Below are 13,470 nucleotides of genomic sequence, written 5' to 3'. Positions count from 1 at the left end.
GGCTGCCCCCCGCGGCACCTGGCGTGCCGCAGGGGAGACATGGAGTGCCTGCTGGAGCTGCTGGAGTGCCACGCGCGCGTGGACATGACCGACCACAACGGGGAGACCGTTTTCCACTATGCTGTGCGAGGGAACAGCCCCCACATCATCGAGGTGGGAGCGATTTCAGAGCTGAGGGGAGAGTGGGACTAGAGTGGGTCCTCTCTGTGCTGTGAGGAGGGAGACAGGAAAATAGAGGATGAGAAAGTCAATTCCCTCTGCTGCAGCATCAGTTTAATGCTAGAGGCTGACTTCAGCCTCCTTCTTCCTCCTTTACTTGTGTTGTTTCCCGTAAGCAGGCTCCAGATTCCACCCTGCAGTGGAACAAGGGTACTAAGCAAGTTTCCTCAGAAAGTGTCCTTCATTGATGTTTGTGTCTGGCCTTCATCCTGCTTTTCCTCAGGCCCTTGGTGTCCCTTCTCCATCTCCTCCGAGCAGGGTATTTGGTTCTGGGCAGAGTGCTCCCATGGGGCAGCGTGTGTTTAGGCTGCCATGGGGGAGCATGTGTGGCCCACAGGCTGAAGGACAGTTTGGAGCCACCCTGGGCTCTCCTGAGCTGCAGAACCTGTTGTTTGAACTGAGCGGCCTTGCATGGGGGACAGTGACCAGAGCCTCAAGGCAGACACAGTCTGAAGCAAGAGGCTTTCTTGATTGCTGAGAAGTGCTGGGCTGAGTGATAGGGTTCGTAAGGGTGTGGGTGGCCTTCCACATTGGTTCCTCAGGTCTGTCAGCTCCCCAGCACCCTGTGTGAGCACAAGACCAGCTCTCCCCTACGGCTGCAGCCCCCACATTTACCCAATACCTGTTGTGACGGCTCTCCCTCTGCCTGCCAGACTGTGCTGGGGTTTCCTAATGCGTGATGATGATCGGGGCTTTGCCATGCTGTGGAGCAGGGCAGTTAGGACCTTTGTATTTAAAAAATAACCTCTTTCTTTCTCTCATGGTGGCAACTTGACTTGTTGTTGCAGAAACACTTCAAGGTCTAATCTGTCTCCTGTTTGTTTCTTTTCTTTCTTGATTCCTTGCTAAACCAGAGAAAATAAACTCTAAATCCTCACTTCTCTTGTGTGCACCAGGGCTTGCAGGGTTTCTCTCGTATGGCAGTGGGATGTCTTTTTGTAACAAACCACTCAGCAGGTAACAGGTCTAAAATTTACAGGGAGAACAGGAAAATTCCTTCAAACTTATATTTTAAACAGAATCCTGTTTGTCTCTGAAAGCAACTGTGAAGTTGCAGGGGAGGTTGAGCTCCTGCCTGCTGACTGGCTGTGGTACCTGATGGGGCCACAGCAGGAGAGGCAGCTACTGCTTTCAGTTTGCACTCTCATTCGACTGGGTTGAGCTTGGCTTACGCAGTGGGAGATGGTGAGAGTCTGCTGGGCTGTGTTGTTCAAGGTAGTATGAGCCCTTTTTGTCTGAGAGGTGTCTCAGAAGCACCCAGGCCAGAGGCAGAGGGCACAGAGGGCAGCGATAAACCCTTTGGAGAGAGAAAACAAGGAGCGCTTCCATAGCTACTGTGCTGTAAGCAGGGGTGGAGAGCACAGGCTGTAGCATCATGAGGAATCCAGTGCTCCAGAGTCTGTCTTTGGAGCTCAGGAAGAAAGATGGTGCTCTTCCATGTCTGTCTATTTATTTATCTGTTGTCTCCTCAGCTCCTGGGCAAAACCCCAACTACTGGTTTGGACCACCTGAACCATGAAGGGCTGACCGCTCTGCATCTCGCGTGTCAGTTGGGCAAGGAGGACATGGTTCAGTCTCTGCTGAAATGCCATGCCAGCTGCAGCGTCATGGGGACACTGGGCTACCCCATCCACACAGCACTGAAGTTCTCCCAGAAGGGGTAAGTAACTGGTTGGGCTGCCAGAACAGGGCTCGGGGACCTCTCTGCTTGCTCAGTGTTGTCCAAGACTGGACCCCTTTCAGGGCAGCACTCAGTAGGAAGATGTCCTGTGCTGTCCTCTGCTGCATCACCAAACTGGTAAAAGAAAAGAGAAGTGCTGGTGTGGAAAAGAAAGAAACACTTTCAGGAAAAAAAAGTTTTTCCCTGAATTTATCTCTATATATTAATTAGTATCAGACATCAGGAGAAAGATACAGATTAAAAAAAAATGTTTATGAAATACATAAATACATCATGTGAGAAGATCATTTACTGATGCTTAAATAGTATTGCTAATTGCTGTACCTCTATCTTTGAGGGTTCTGATCCTAATAAGCTTTCATTTCAAAGCCTAATTATTCCTGTCTCCTGTGGGCCAAAGGTACTCTTGACTCTTAATAACACCCTCTGAAACTGAATCAAAAGAGACATCATGTTTACTGCCTGATTTGTTTTCCCTGGATAAATTTGATCTTCTTTGTATGTGCTTTATAATACTTGATTTTCATAGAGTGTCTGAGCTCTACAAATAGGGCTCTCAGGTCAACACTGGCTGCTGACAGCTGATTTTTCAGCATTTTGAAAAGTGCTTTCCAACATCAGATACACATTCACCACCAAAAAATGTGCTTCGGACCCTTAGTTTGCAGTGGGGGCTCCATCTCTTGTACATGGTTTATTTGGTGGTGTTTCAGAGTGGAGACCATATGTGTGTTTCACAGGTCTTCCTACCTGCACTTTCTAGGCACTAGGTACTAGTCTGTTCACAATAGGTGTGATTTTGCACTCATAGGGAAGTACACAGATTCTTAATTTCCACAGCTATTTAATGATTTCAGTTTTATCCCCATGTTCCCATGGAGAGAGAGAAGAATTTCCCCTCAGGTCTTGAGTTTCCAGAAATGCCATATTCCTACATTGGAGAAGCAGCAATATGTTACTCTGCAACTTGGAACTGGGAAGGGATTCTCCTGCTTCCTCCGAATGCTGTGCTGCTTGTATGCTTCTGTTGCACCCTTCCCTTCTAAAAAGAGCAAAACAGAACTGCAGCTGAGGAACTTGCAGAGAGCCTGCTGCTGCTGAAGGGTTTCCTGAAGGGCTCTGGACAGGAGGCAGGTGCTGATGCAGGTGGAGGTCTGGAGTTAAGATGGCAGCCACCCATCCCTTCATCTCACTGTCTTTGCCAGGTGTGCCCAGGCCATCCTTGAGGTGGATCCCAGCCAGGTTCACTCCAAGGACCCACACTATGAAGCCACTCCGCTGCACTGGGCAAAGAAGGCAGAGGTAAATGGAGCCAGTCAGTGGCAAGGACCTGTGCTGCCACCCAGAACTCGGTTAATTCCTCCTGCTGCTGACCTCCCCCTTTCCTGAGTGCATGTGCAGAGCTCTGGGAGTGTCAGAGCCCAGCCAGCAGCCTGGTGTTTCTCTTTGCCCTGTACTGATCAGTGCTGTTTGCCACGGGGGAAAGAGCGGCGGAGCTTTGGCAGTGAAATAGACTGGTGGGCTCATCCCTTGTATGCTGTCCGTGGCTGTGGAACTGCCAGCTTGTACCTTTCCCTTTCTGTTGGGGAAATTGCAGCAGTGTCACTGTTACCCGTGGGGGGAGCTCTCTTCTTGTTATTGACAGCTGCACCAAAGGAAGCAGACTGATGCCTTGAAAACTGCAGGGAGAGTGTGAAGTAGGCAGAGGGTGGTGGCATGTGGATTATAGTCCATCTTCTGCCAGAGATGGGCAGATCAGTGGTGTGATATGCCATGCTGGAGCACTTGAATGGTGCTTATTGCAAGCAAAGGACATTCCTGTGGCTGGACTGTTTTGCCTCCTGCAGTATCACATCCCTCTCGGAAATGTCCCATGGAGTTTCAGAGCAGACAGAAATCTGCTTGGCTTCTAAAGAGAAGACCAAAAAGCAAACTTTTTCCCTCTAGTTTGCAAGGATTCTGGCCTGAGTAGGAACTGTTTTTTCTCTCCATTGCTCTCAGCCAGTTGTTACACTTGCATGTAAGTCCCAAAACACCCAGAAGCTCTGGCTAGATTGCAAAGCCACCAACCAGTTCTGTGGTAGCAGACAGAGAAGCCCCACTTCCAGAGCTTGGCACCTGCCAGCCAGCCGTGTCCAGTTGAGGGTCCCACCTCTTTCCCCGCTTTGCTTGCCACGAGACCTGGATCGTTTGAGCGCCCAGGCAGTCGCCCTCATGGTCCCTTTCTCTCTTCTTGGCCTGGCACGTGCGTGCTGGGGCACAGATGACGCGGCTGCTGCTTGAGTACGGCTCCGAGGTGAATCTGACCAGCCGGACGGCTGACACGGCTCTGCACATTGCTGTCAAGAGGGGACGCTTTGACTGCGCCATGGTGCTGCTGACACACGGGGCCCACACCAATGCCAGGGGTCAGGATGGCAACACACCACTGCACCTGGCCATGAAGGTGGGTTTTCTGCAGAGGCTGCTGGGAAAGTGAGAGGATTTTCTTGAAGGGTTGAGGCAAAGAAATTTCTTTGAAATTCTAGCTGTTGTCTTTCGTGGGGTATTCCCTTGTGGGTGCATTGGCTAATGAAAAGAGGAGGGAGGGAATGAGAGATGGTGTAGCCAAGGGGAGTGTGGCTCTTAACTAATGTTTCTCTTGTCCCCTAGCATGACCACCTGGATATGATCAAAGCAATCGTTGTGTTTGGAGGAGATGTCGAAATCCCCAATGATTTCGGGGAGACACCAGGGCTGTTGGCAGCCAGGAGCAGCAAAGGTGAGGGGGCATGTCAGCAGCCTTACAGGATGAACCTGGCATCCTGTCTCCCTTGGTGGCCAAAACAGTGCCTTGGGCAGAGGTGAAAACATGCCAAGCATGGGTGATGTTTCTCCAACATGCTTTCCCAGCTTCTAGTTGCTCACAGGGTAGGCACTTCCTGAGCTAGTGGCGTAGGCTTTGTATTAATGGCCCTGGATTAATTTCTCTTCTGTGAGACAGAGATGCAAGAGGAAAAGCTGGCACGCACTTCCCCTCTTCCAAGCCATGGTGTCAGGCACTGCAGGCTCACAACAGGATGTTGTAGTGCTGCTAAACTGCCTGGGCATAAGCAGACATGGGCACTTCTGTGGTGGCAAGAAGTGTGTGGCACACAGCCCCGAAGCTGCACAGCATTGAGTACTCCCGCTGTGCATGAGTCCTGCTGCCTGGTGTTTGGAGAGAGATACCTGGGACTTGCTTTCCCCTTCCCTGGGTCATCCCAGGGGTTTTGTGAGGGTCAGGGCTGCTGTGAATTTGGCAGAGCCCCCCTGGTGTGTGCGTGCAATGATTCTCTTTCTGATCTGTCACTCCCCCTTCGTCACCTAAGGTGCAAACCGGAAAGTGCTCTTAGACCTGCTGCAAACTGTAGGGACCGAACGCTGCCACCCACCCAACCCTGACTCCCCAAGCCTGGCACCATCTGCCGCCTCCTTCCTGGAAGGCCAACCTTCCTCGTGGAGAAGCTTCAACAGCTTAGGTAAAGCCTTCCCTGGCCCTCCCTTGCTCTTCTTGCTTCACAGTGCTGCCTTGGATCTCTTCAGGTGGGCCGTGCTCTGGGGGCTGTCTCCTAGCTCTCCGTTTCTGGTGACTCTGTCCTCATTCAACTGTTGCAGGATTCCATCTCTTTTCTCTGCTTTTCCTGTGTGTGTACCCTAAACTCTTGTATTCTAAACTTTTGTTTTATAGACCTAACACAGTGCAGCTCTGTAAAAAGGAAAGAGAAGACTGATTCCCTCACCCTTCGAGAAGAGGTTTAGGACTTAGTTGCCTGCACGTACTTTATTGACTGTGTCACATAGAAAAGGGGACTTGCTGGTCTGCCTTGAGGACCTCCCAGTATCATGCTGGGCACAAATAAATTAGAAGCATCGCTCATTCAGATCCTGGAGGCCAGCAGCTGGGAGAGGGAAGGGATGAAGCCCAAGGATAAGCGATGCTCATCACAGGGTTTACATTACCCATAGGAAAGCCCTGCCCCTTAGGACATATGACTGTGTCGTAGCCTGTGCTCTGTACTGCCCAGACTGTGTGAATAAGGCCGTGAGTCTGTTCTAGGTGCCAGGCTTTCTTCCTTTGAGGAGCTCCAGAGCTTGGGCAGAGGCAGCATGAGGGGTTATGAAGTGGGCAGTAGGTGAGCTGGCTTGGAGGGAGGCTCTGACCCTCGTGAGATGGGCATGCAGGCAGATAACAGCCACTTGTGGTCCACTTCCCCTCTCAGGTTGGTTGTTTCCTTTGCAAAGGTCCTCCCGTGGGGCTAGAGGACAACCTGTCCAAGACCCTGGAGTGCGTCTGTGTTGCCACAAGTCCCACTGGCTGGTGACACCAGAACTTTCTTCTCACCATGGCCTTGTAAAGACCCCCCCCGCCCCGGTTTCAGCTCTGATGCAGTGACAGAGCAAGGCCCTTTTTCATCATGGACTCTGTCCCTTGAAGAATCTCCTCACCACATTCATTGTCATCCACAGCTGTCTTCCAGCCCAGGCGCTGACAGGAGTATTTAACTTCTCTCCCCCTGTTCTTTCTTCTTTTGGTTTCACAGGCTGGCTTCTCGCTTAGGCTGGATTGGTGCCCTGCACCCAGGGTGGCCTGGGTGTACATCAGCTGAGGGGTAATGACAAGCCACCCTGTCCCCACAGCTCTCCTGCCTAGGTTACCTTGCAGGAGTAGATTTAGGTTTTATTTTATGGCTTGCTGTAAACTGCATAGTGAGCGCGCTGCTAGGCTCTGCCTTCTCTCTCGCCAACTGTGCTCATCATCTGCTTCCATAAAGCCTTTGTCTTTGCCAGTGCGTCCCAGCTGCCTGCTTTAAAGGATGGGGTTTCTCTTTGGTGTGGAGTTTAATCTGGGGGGGTACTGGTGGCCATGGGTAAAATGGCTTGTGTCTCCTACAGGGAGCTTTATTTGATTGGGAAGGGAGTTGGATGTTCTCTGTGTGATTATGGTAGAAATTATTTACTGTGGGGGTGGAGGGCTTGAGTACCCTGACCAAGCTTTCTGGGGGCAGAGAGAAAGGAAGAATAATTGAAGGTTTTCTAATTGATTAAGTATAGTTTGTTGACTGATATCTCTGAGGCACGTATTGGAGGGCTCAGGTTGCAAAGTGGTCTCTTAATTTTCCTTTTCCTTTTGCGTGTTCATGGCCCTCTAGGGTACAAGGACCTTCTGTATGTTTCCGCAACGCTTGGACAGTTGTTGGAGGCTTCAGATGTTGTGGACTCGCCCAGTGAGGAGAGAAGAAAGTAAGTGAGGAACGGCTTCTGTCCAGGCTCCTGTGCAACTTGAAGGTGAAAGCCACGTGTGTGAATTCTCCCCACTCACACCTGTGGGCGTGGCAGTCTCAGAGCTGACATCATTTAGTGTCCGTTGATGTTGCAGTTTTTGCCGGAAACCACACTGCGCCCTGTAGCGATAAATCTCTGTTCCCATAAACGAGCATCTCCTGTTCCTGCCTGCAGCCCTGGAGCTGCAGTGGAGCCCGAACTAGCAGGTGAAGCCCCTGCTCTGTCCTTCCCTTCTGCCACTGAGCACCAAACGCTGTTTTGGCTTTGTGATTTCCCTGTCTCCACGCGCTGCCCTGATGCTCACCCAGCTCCTTTGCCGAGCCATGTGCTGCCTTGGCAGTGCCTGCACTGCACCTTGCACGGAGCAGAGGGAGGGGTGACGCTGAAGTGATGCTAGCAGAAACTCAGGGCTGTCTGATTTTTACTTACAAGGCAATATCCATTACTGCATAGTAAGGGACTTGGATGAGTTTTTTGGCTTGTGAATGTCTCTAGTATGGAGGTTAGAGATGGCTAAAAGAGCAAGTGGGTGTTGCACCAGCACCGATGAGGCTTCTCTGGCTGTGTCCAGTCTTATTTACATCTGAGGAAGTGCCACTGGATGTGTTTGTTTACTGATTACACTGTCCACAGCAGTGTTCTTGTTCACAACCTAGTTTCCCACCTCCATGGCTGTGTTTCCATGTAGTGTGCTGTGCTTTGTAAACTGTCCCAGAGCTCCCAACCGTCTGTGTCTGTCTCTCTCCAGTCACGACCGCCTCCTCTGCCTGGATGGAGGGGGCATCCGGGGCCTGGTGCTTATCCAACTCCTCCTGGCTATCGAAAAGGCCGCGGGCCGTCCTGTGCGTGAGATTTTTGACTGGATTGCGGGGACCAGCACTGGGGGAATCTTGGCCTTGGCTATTGTACATGGTGAGGACAGTGCAAGTAATGGGCCCCTTCTCACTCCTGTGGGCTCGAGCGCTCCTCTGTGGGGAGCAGATGCTGGGTGAGAGCTGCCTCCCTGAGTCCCAACTGAGATTTGTTGTCCCTGCCAAAGGAGGGAAGGGATGTCTGCTAATGAAGGAAAGCTTGGACCTGGCTTTGTGCTCAATTCTCACGTCAGCTGGCCTTGAGCAGCTTTCTGGGTTTTGGGAAGCATGTGGTAGCAGAGTGCCAGGTTCTGTTCTTCCTGCTCTGTCCATGGGTGTTTCACAGCAAGGTGATTGGCACTTTCTGGTAGTGGGAAACTACGCTCTGAGCTTGCCCTTCCTCTTTAATCCTTCCCAGTCATGCTGCTGAGGTCTGAGCAGATGATAGGCAGCCTGGGAAGGGGATGGGATGGGAATGACGCCTCCTGGACGCCTTCTGTCTTCCACTGGTCCTGGAAAGTCCCAGCTCTGATGTGCTGTTTGTTCTGCCTGCCCTTCCTCCCACCCCCTGCTCCTGCTGTCGCTGTTGCCCGTCTCAGGGAAGTCCATGGACTACATGCGCTGCCTGTACTTCCGCATGAAGGACATGGTGTTCCGGGGGTCTCGGCCCTACGAGTCGGAGCCCCTGGATGAGTTCTTGAAGAAGGAGTTTGGGGAAAACACCAAAATGACAGATGTCCAAAAACCCAAGTAAGTCCTGCCTGGGGCTGTACTGGTTGATGCTCTCCCGAGTGTGCTGTAGACCCCTCTCAGCAGAGATTCTCAGCCTCTCCTTAGAGCAGATCTGGAGGAGTGTGATGTGCAGACTGTTGAAGCCACAAGTATGGGCTTTTTCCATTTTGCTCTTATTCTGTCATATCCTCTCCCCCAGGGTTATGGTGACAGGGACATTGTGTGACCGGCAGCCAGCTGAGCTCCATCTTTTCCGGAATTACCCTGTACCAGAGACAAAAACCTCCACTGAATACAAGACAAGTGCATCTTTCAAGCCACTCACTCAGCCAGAAGGTAAATGCCGGCACGTAGCAGTCCAGCTGGGTGGCAGTGGAGGGGGCTGTCACTCAGAGACAGATTTCCTGTTCTTCCTCCCAGTGTTCTGAAAATCAGGATGTCCCAGCAGTGGCTCATCCCTGGTCTTGACTCGTAGCTTGGTCCTAGTCATGGTTCCCTTTTCTCCTCTCTCCTCCTCCCTTGGCTTCTCTTGTAGCAGGAACAAGGGCTGGCTAACGAGGTTCATGAGGAAGGGATCTGCTAGAGGGGTCCTGTGCACAGTCAGTACTTTTCCCTGGGCTTTTGGGAGCAGATTAACACAGAAAAGCTGTGTAACTGAAGCATGTAGCCCCCCTCCAGCTTGCTGCTTTCCTTGTCTAGCACACATATTCACCGTCAAAAATATCAGTAGTGAAGCTAGTAGAGAGTGAATTTGACCCAGGATATGTAGAAAGTGGTGACAAAATCTTTTAAAGCCCCCCCCCCCACCAAAATAATCCCATACATCCAAGCAGAGGCCCTACTGTTGGGAGAAAGAGCCACAGCTATCTAGGGCAGGGTCTTCTGGGACTGCAAGCCCTCCTGCTTTGTGTTGGTGAAGGTGGGGTGCTTCTTGCACACAGGAAAGTTGCTGCAAGAGGCCATATGGTTTCTCTCCCTCCAGACCAACTTGTGTGGCGTGCTGCCCGCTGCAGCGGTGCGGCTCCCACTTATTTCCGGCCGATAGGCCGCTTTCTGGACGGGGGGGCGCTAGCCAACAACCCAACCCTTGATGCCATGACGGAGATCCACGAGTACAACAAGTCTCTGATCAAGAAGGTGAGGGAAATCCTGGCCCTGACTGGTAACTGGGGCTTTATTGGCTCCACTGAGCCTCCCTTAAAGGTGAAGAGGGTTTGGGAATGGATGCCTGTCTAGTGGAGGAGAAGGGAGTGTATGGAGGGGAATATGTGTTGGGAATGGTGGCCGAGAGGTGAAATACCTCTTCTGACAAGGGTGTGAGATGGGGAGGCAGCCCCATCTGCCTGTCCTTGCTGCTTTGAGCAAGGATGATTCTGTTGATGGTTGTGTATGGCCCCTGACACAGCTCTGCAAGGGCCTTTTTCTGCCCCAAAATAAATGGAGAAGAGAACAGTAGGGCACTCTGCAAGGCTGAAGAGTGAATGCCTTCTGTGGTGTGGCAAGTTCCTCAGAAAAATTACTGACTACTGGTAGCTGCTGCTCCCTGTAGCTGAAAGGGGAGGTGTGCTGCCAAAATGACTGAAGGAGCTGGACTGTTTCACAGTCATCTGGTCCTAGGACTCATCTTTGGGGTGATGCCATGGGTTGGGGTGCAGCCAGGGGTACAAGGGACGGAACAGTGCAACTGTTGAAGTCACATGGATTAGACCTGTCTCACCAGGCAGTAGTAGAGGGGGAGAATGGGAGAGAGAAAAGGCTACTGAGCCATTTGCCTTGGCTTTCAGAGCTTCCTCAAAACTGCTGTGAAAGACATGCTCCACCTTAATTGTTGGTCCTTGCAAATAAATCTTTCATTTGTCCACAGGATCAGAAGCACAAAGTAAGACAATTGGGGTTGGTGGTCTCCCTGGGGACAGGGAAGCCTCCTCAGGTCCCAGTGAGCTCTGTGGATGTTTTCCGCCCCTCCAACCCTTGGGAGCTGGCGAAGACCGTCTTTGGGGCCAGGGAGCTTGGCAAGATGGTGGTGGATTGTGTGAGTACTGGGAGGAGGGGATGGGGGAAGACCCCTGGGGCTGCTTGCAGGGGGGGAGCAAAGGTTTCCAGTCTTCAGCTTCTTCCTTTTGTAAGAAAAGTGTATTTCTTTGGAACTGCTCTGACCATGGCCAGTTCAAGGGATGGATGTAGTGGATAACCTAAGAATTACAGGAGCACAGCAGGTCTGAAGCCCTTGTCTGCCTGTTTGGGGTTTTACGTGCCAAGGGAAGTGCAGCTCCTGCAGCTGTAAGGAGCTAAGGTGTGGGAGAGCTGAGGACAGGATGGTGGTCAGTGACCCCTAAGAACATTTGTAGGTGTGAGTTTGTGAAACTCAGTATCTTTTCAGAGAGCATTGATTATCATGTAAGCAACCTGGACCAAAAAAGTCACACCTCAGAAAACAGCAATTCATTTTTCTTTGGAAAAGCTTTGTTATTCCCACTGAGGAAATTAGCAAATGCTAGAGAAGTGGGAATATCACTAATAAAAAGCAGTAGTTCAGAGCTCTGGTTAGGAGTGTGTAATAGGCATGTGTTCTTGGAGGCTTCAGAAAGAAGCTCATTAAATGTTGTACATGAAAACACTCCAAATTAATGAAAGCCAGAAAGATCAGAACCTGAGGTTTTGACTATAATCTTAATTCTGTCACTTTATCTGCTCTTAGCTTCCTAAAGCCAGAAAATACCCAGAGAGGTCCCTCTGCTTTACCTGTCTTTTTATTTCAGGGCTCCCAGGGAAGCTGTCCTGGGATTGCCCAGAAAGCCTGCAGTAATCACGGGCTCTACTGGTACTGGACTTGGACAGAATGGATTGGGATTAAATCCCAAGAAGGCTATGATTCACATCATCCTGGGGGTTTCCTTAAGGGAATCCACTCACTGCTGAGGTGGATGGAAGATGTGTAGGGTGCAGTTCCTTGTGTCCCAAAGATCCAGGAGCACTGTTCTTATGTTTTTGTTTTTTGGGTTTTTTTTGAAAAAAAAACAAAACAAAAAGCCATCCCACTCTTTGTGGTGAACGTTGCCATCCAGGATGCACTGGCTCTTGCTTTTCCCTCTCCCTCTGCGGCTTGTATGGGTTTGACTTGGTGCCAGGGGAGCCTGTTGTGGGCAGGGAGGGCAGTGTGACAGTCAGGCGCTGACTGTGGGCCTGTTTCTCCTGCAGTGCACTGACGCAGATGGCCCAGCTGTGGATCGTGCCAGGGCCTGGTGCGAGATGACGGATGTCCCATATTTCCGGTAGGAGCTTCCTCTCTGGTCTCTGTACAGACCTATTTTTAGCCCTCTCACTTCAGACCTATCTGCGGCCTGTATCATCCCAAATTGTGTCCCCTCCAGCAGCATGTCTGCCCAGACCTGTCCCCCTGCCCCCTCTCCTCAGTGACGTATTGGAGGATCTACGAGCTGATGCACCACTCGCACCTTGCCTGGGGTTGGTTAGGGGGGGCTCAGGGGATGCTGTCTAATGGGGTCCTTAGGGGATGTGCATCCTGCCCTATTCCACTACGCAGAGCATGTTTTGAGGCTCGTGCCTTAGGTGGTGCTGAACTCTCAGCCTTGAGTGTGGTTGTGCCTTGAAGCAGGGGGAAGGCCTCCGCTCTGCAAGCCTGCTAGATGAGGGGAAGCAACTGCCCAGGATGGTGGGAGCCACTTTGCACGAGTCTTGTGCTTGGCACACTTCCTGCCTTGTCGTGCTCATGTTGGTTCCTGGCTGACGATGCTGTTTTGCTGTATGCAGGCTCAGCCCTCAGCTGCACATGGAGGTGATGTTGGACGAGGTGAATGACACCGTGCTGGTGAATGCTCTCTGGGACACCCAGCTTTACATCTACCAGCAGTGGGAGCAGTTTGAGCAGCTGGTGCAACATCTCTGCCGATGACTGACCTGGAGGTTCCTGTTCAGCATCCCTATGGCAAGGAGCAGCAGATATTGAAATGGCTCATATTTGCCCTTGAACCAGGATGTTGAGGTGGGGGTAGGACTACTACTAATAATAATGAGGAATTAATGATATTTAATAGACAACAGCACACATACACATGTATTCCATAACACACCCATGTATTCCTGGACAGGTGTGAAATGCTGACAGTTATCTTTGTACTGTAGCCCCATCTCTGCTGCTGTGCTCAGTTTTGCTGCCCTGCTCTCTGACCATATGGCCCTTCCCAGAAGCCAGAGCCCCTACTCACCTGTCTCGAGCTGTAGCAGCTGGAGTCTCTCTCCTGCCTGTGCAGCAGCTCTACTGACAAAGCACTGTGCACCTTCCCACAGCACAGAATGAGTTAAGGCCAGATAAAGCTTCAGGGATTACCTGGCCCACTGGGGCCAAGGTGTTTTGGAGTGTACGGTGTGGGGAAAAGGGGTTACTGTTCCCTCAGCATGCCCAGTTTGGAGGGAAGCAGAAATGCTGCAACTTTGTGCAGTATTTATGACACAGAATGTTGTGACTGGCTGTGGGAGAAGGGGGAACCTTTCCTGAGACAATTGTCTTCTGTAGCACCTTCCCCTTTCCCCTCCGAGATGGGCTGACAGCACAGCTCCTGACCCCCCCAGAGGCTGTTTTGTGCCACCTGACTTGCTGTGCTCTTTGTGCGAAGGCTGAGGTGTGAAAGCCTGTCTTTACTCGCAGCAAGCTCAAGATGAGGG

General features: G+C 51.4%; 1 protein-coding gene across 1 annotated transcript in view; it reads left to right on the top strand.

The window, feature by feature from the left end:
• Positions 1-12,868, top strand: part of PLA2G6 (phospholipase A2 group VI) — a gene marked incomplete at its 5' end in the record, with an annotated part of 14,460 nt that extends 1,592 nt beyond the window's left edge. Inside the window, 14 exons of the mRNA XM_010167987.1 lie at positions 1-153; positions 1,692-1,879; positions 3,106-3,202; positions 4,164-4,346; positions 4,553-4,661; positions 5,251-5,400; positions 7,072-7,162; positions 7,953-8,116; positions 8,655-8,805; positions 8,987-9,123; positions 9,770-9,924; positions 10,652-10,819; positions 11,986-12,059; positions 12,559-12,868. The exon at positions 1-153 is cut by the window's left edge and continues 31 nt beyond it. Coding sequence (XP_010166289.1) covers positions 1-153; positions 1,692-1,879; positions 3,106-3,202; positions 4,164-4,346; positions 4,553-4,661; positions 5,251-5,400; positions 7,072-7,162; positions 7,953-8,116; positions 8,655-8,805; positions 8,987-9,123; positions 9,770-9,924; positions 10,652-10,819; positions 11,986-12,059; positions 12,559-12,700 — 1,962 coding nt within the window. The remainder of the gene's footprint in view (positions 154-1,691; positions 1,880-3,105; positions 3,203-4,163; positions 4,347-4,552; positions 4,662-5,250; positions 5,401-7,071; positions 7,163-7,952; positions 8,117-8,654; positions 8,806-8,986; positions 9,124-9,769; positions 9,925-10,651; positions 10,820-11,985; positions 12,060-12,558) is intronic.
• Between the last annotated feature and the right edge of the window lie 602 nt (positions 12,869-13,470).

Source organism: Antrostomus carolinensis, unplaced genomic scaffold (assembly GCF_000700745.2).
Source record: "Antrostomus carolinensis isolate BGI_N321 unplaced genomic scaffold, ASM70074v2 scaffold5495, whole genome shotgun sequence".
Taxonomy (NCBI): Eukaryota; Metazoa; Chordata; class Aves; order Caprimulgiformes; family Caprimulgidae; genus Antrostomus; species Antrostomus carolinensis.
Note: the sequence above shows the minus strand (reverse complement) of the source record. Positions and strands in the feature narration are given on the sequence as shown.